Source organism: Eulemur rufifrons, chromosome 6 (genome assembly GCF_041146395.1).
Source record: "Eulemur rufifrons isolate Redbay chromosome 6, OSU_ERuf_1, whole genome shotgun sequence".
Classification (NCBI taxonomy): domain Eukaryota; kingdom Metazoa; phylum Chordata; class Mammalia; order Primates; family Lemuridae; genus Eulemur; species Eulemur rufifrons.
The window spans coordinates 92,122,162-92,126,999 of NC_090988.1; the positions used below are offsets into that span (position 1 = coordinate 92,122,162).

Here is a 4,838-nt window from a genome sequence, read left to right on the forward strand (position 1 = left end):
GAATTTTAGGGGGAAACAATTCAGTCCATAGCAGACATCTACTTCGTAATTCTTATGAAGGCTAGAAATAATGTATATAAAGTATTTAGTACAGCACCTGGCTTAAGACACATATTTCTTCTTATTTTTCCTCTTTTTCTATCTCCAATTCATTATTTGTGATTTTATTATTAAGAATTAAGCCCAGTCTGATCCAATCAATTCCTTTGTGGTCCAAGTGGGTTTCCCAGAAATGGTATAAGCCATGAAACCCTCAGGCATTTCAGAAATATGATATAGAGAGTGAGCTCAGCGACAATATTAACGTTCTCAGTATCTACAGTTTAGATTTCACTGTAGAACTGTGAGTGTTATAGGTAAGTGTTCTGATCCCAGAGCACAGATATAGTAGACTATTTTATGCATTCATTATCGAGGCTGGCTGTATACGCATTGATTTGGGGAGTGCTAGTTGCCCCCTGCCCCCAACCCCACAAAATTTCTTGCCATATCACCTGAAGTTTCAAGCTTTTTAATATTGGTCAAATATATGCCATTATCTCTTATTGGTGTGTACCCAAAATTTATTTTAATTAAGTATGGTCAGGTGATAGACACAGAGACAACTGTGTTTGTGAAAAAATTTTATTACTTGTAATTCCCCCCCAAAAGGGCCATGTATATACATGACCACGTGGGAGAAAAAAAACAACACATTTTGCCAGGAGACAGAAGAGCAAAAGAGCCCAGTCCCTTCATTGTAGTTTTTGTGTGAAGGGATGGGCAAGGCAGGGTAGGTAAGCTTGAGTAAGTTTTGGATTAGATAATTTGAATATTTTCCAGGAGCTCTGAACTACAGGAGTGGTCTCTTGTTGTCAAGTATCTGACTCTGGAGTGATTCAGGGCAGGGAAAGTGTTGGCTTGCTGTATGCGCGAATAAGATAAAGGAAGTGGTTGCAGACGTGGGCTTTCTGTTGATTGGTTTGCATACGAAAGGCATCCTCTTGTTGCCAGGCAAGCTGATTTTAATATATTGGAATTAGATAGTTCTGGGAGGACAGTATTGAGAATTAGCGAGGCCTCCAACATTTTAAAATATAGTATTCCAGAAAATTAAAAAAAATGATTAATTGTATCTCCAACAATATTCTGAGTGCAATCTAAGAAATTCTGTGTGATGGCATCTAACATCATTCTTACTGTTCCCTCAAGTTCACTCTATACTCTATACCAGAGTTGGGAGCAGAAAAGTAATGAGGACGGGATCTCATAGATCGTGTATTGTCTCTGCAAGGATTTTTGCTTTACTCTGAATAAGTTGAGAAGTCACTGGAGTATTTGGAGCAGACGAGTAACATGATATGACTGGCAATGTAACAGGACCACTCTGGCGGCCACGTGGGGAGACTCAAACAAGCTCAGAACAGAAGCAGGAAGACCACACAGAGGCTCCAGCAATGATGCAAGTGGGAGATAAATGTGGCCTCATCTAGGGTGAAAACATTAGAACTAGAAAAACTGATCAGGTTCTGGATATATTTTGAAGGTAGAGTTTAGAAGATGTGGCTAATTAAACAGAGATAGTGTGAAAGCAAGAGAGCAGTAAGGAATCATATTAAATGACTTTTCCTAACATCAGATAATATCATTTACCACAATCAGGAAGACTGAAAGAGGAGAAGGTGTAGGAAGGATTTTCAGGAACTCAACTTTTCTTGAGATGCCCAGTAGACTTCACATAAGACATGTTAAGTAGGCATTTGGATTTACGGGTCTGGAGTTCGAGGAGGAGATGTGGTCAGCAGATGTCACATTAAGTCCCATTTACATGTAGAAAGGGAGTCATCAGGCTGGATGAGATCACCAGGAAATGACTGTGGATGGAAAAGACAGGAGGTTCAGGAGTTGGCTCTGGCTGGAGGCACTCCAAAATTCCAAAGTTGGGATAATAACACTGAGGCACATGCAGCAAGAGAATTGGAAGAAAACCAAGAAAGAGTGACAACTTGGAAACCAAGTAAAGAGATTTTCCAGCAAGAAGGTGCGATGAACTATGGTAAATGTTGCAGATACTTCAGATCAGATGAGAAGGAAATCACGGGAGTTACCCATGCGAAGTCACTGAAACTTCAGTGCAGTAGTAGTAGCAAAAGCTCACGACACGATTATAAATTATTCTAAATTTCACTTAGAAATAAAACTGTTTATTAACATTGATATTTATTGACACTAATATTGAGAGCTGAGTATGAACTGGGTGTTTTCTTAGGTCCCAAGAGGTTGGGCATACAAATAAAACCAGGTACAGTGGTATTTCTATTTATATATCTACAAAATAACTTAGGTTGATGAGAAGTTAGTGTCAATGGAATTGTCCTTACAGTGTAAGATAGATGGATATTTGCTTAATATATTCTTGTTTAACTATTTCAATACAACATTTATAGCTCTTTGTGAATCCTGAAGAGACTAGGCAGATTTCCCGGTCATCACATGGAATACTGTTTCATGGTCATATTCTAGTAACTATTTTTTGTTTAATTACTGTCATTAAGAAAGAAATTCTTAATAATAAAATTATAAATGTAAAAAGGTAAATGAATGCATGTTTCTAATACTACATTGTGTAATACACATAAATTACTTATATTTAAAATTGTCTTTTAAAAGTATGTATTGCATTTACAATAGAATATATATAAAATATACTAAATACTGTGTACTTTATAATAATTTTATCATTATATATCATTCTTCTGTACATATTCTTTGTAAAAACTTTGTATCTATTATTTTTCCCTTATACTTTCCTGGGTATTTCCTTAGGCATATAGATAGCATTATGAGATATGAATTTATAATGCCATCATGGTGTTTTGACATATGGAAGCACTGGAAAAAAAATACTTGATTCTTTTCAAAATATATTTAAAAAGGTGAAGTCCAGTATTTCAAACACAAACAAGCAACACTTAAAGCTAGACATTTACACATTTAGCAAAAAAGAAATTTGACAAAGGAAGAGGATTAAAGCATAAGAAAAATAGAACCGTGAGTCCATCTTTTCTTTAGCTCAACAGCCATTCCTAAACGAAAAGCATAATTAAGCAATTTAAGAAATTTGGAATTGAATATAAAATTGTAAAGTCTGAGTTATTGTTGCAATGAAACTCTTTCTAAAATGAGTGATTACACGGTTGGTCCTAGAGTTCTGGGATTACCAGAGATGTGATATTATGTAGCATACATTCTATTTATTCAACACAGAGATTTAAAGTGAGCTCTCAGTTTCTATTCTCTTAGGTGAGATTCCTGCAGCCATGGAGAGGAGCAATCACACAGTGGCTGAGTTCATCCTGCTGGGCTTCACCACAGATCCGGTGATGCAGCTGGTCCTGTTCGTGCTGTTCCTCGGGGTGTACTCTCTGACCCTGGTAGGAAACAGCACCCTCATAGTGCTGATCTGCAATGACTCCCGTCTCCACACACCCATGTATTTTTTCATTGGAAATCTATCTTTTCTGGACCTCTGGTACTCCTCTGTCTACACGTCAAAGATCCTGATGACCTGCATCTCTGAAGACAAAAGCATCTCCTTTGCCAGCTGCTTGTGCCAGTTCTTCTTCTCTGCGGGCCTGGCCTATAGTGAGTGCTACCTGCTGGCTGCCATGGCTTATGACCGCTATGTGGCCATCTCCAACCCCCTGCTCTATGCTCAGGCCATGCCCAGAAAATTATGTGCATTTTTGGTCACAGCCTCCTATCTTGGTGGGTTTATTAACTCTTCAATCATCACCAAAAGAACGTTTTCCTTTAACTTTTGCAGTGATAACATCATTGATGACTTTTTCTGTGATTTGCTTCCCCTGGTGAAGCTGGCCTGTGGCAGGAAGGATGGCTATCAGGTTCTGATGTACTTCCTCCTGGCCTCCAACGTGATCACCCCCGCCGCACTCATCCTGGCCTCCTACCTCTTCATCATCGCCACCGTCTTGAGGATCCGCTCCACCCGGGGCCGCCTCAAAGCCTTCTCCACGTGCTCTTCCCACCTCATCTCCGTTACCTTATACTACGGCTCCATTCTCTACATCTACTCTCGCCCCCGATCTAGCTATTCTTTTGACAGGGACAAAATAGTGTCTACATTTTACACCGTGCTGTTCCCCATGCTGAACCCCATGATCTACAGTCTGAGGAACAAGGATGTGAAAGAGGCTCTGAATAAACTCTTCAAATAAATCAAGATCATCTCCGTCTAAGGAGAAGCAAAGCCAATTTTAGATCAGGTCATTTGTATTTCAAGCAGAGCTGTCATTGTGCTCCATCGTGATCAAGGATTCTTATAATGCATGTTAAAGTTTCCACCCTGGACACATTACAGTTCAAGAGACCTAAAATAAGAGAATTATGAAAATTTAGGACAATAAATCAGAATACAAACTATATGTATTTGGATTGAATTTCATGTTACTTTAAATTAAAAACAAACATAAAACTGAGGCCCCCAAACTCTCCTCTACCTTCATAATGTGACAGAACAGTCCACTTCTTAATCTAAGAATATTTGGCTGACTGATACATGCAGAATAGTACCTACCTGATTCCTAGAAATAGGACCAAATGTACTAAATCAATTTTAATATATTCGTATGATTAGTAACTAAATGATATCCATCACTTTCTTTTAACAGAATATCCTAAACATTTTTATAAATACTTTTCCCCCCAGAGGTACCAACACAAAGATCCAGTGGCACCCAAGAAGTAACTTCATACAAACTAGACCCAATAGGCATGATCTTATAATTTATATTTCTCTTACATAAGTTTCTCCAGTAAGAAAAAAAATCTGTCAAGAT

At 38.2% G+C, this 4,838-nt stretch overlaps 1 protein-coding gene across 1 annotated transcript; it reads left to right on the top strand.

The window, feature by feature from the left end:
- The first annotated feature begins 3,299 nt into the window (after positions 1-3,299).
- LOC138384495 (olfactory receptor 9G1) lies at positions 3,300-4,217 on the top strand. Its single transcript, XM_069470002.1, has one exon. The coding sequence runs from the start codon at positions 3,300-3,302 to the stop codon at positions 4,215-4,217; it is 918 nt and encodes a 305-aa protein (XP_069326103.1).
- The last annotated feature ends 621 nt before the right edge of the window (positions 4,218-4,838 follow it).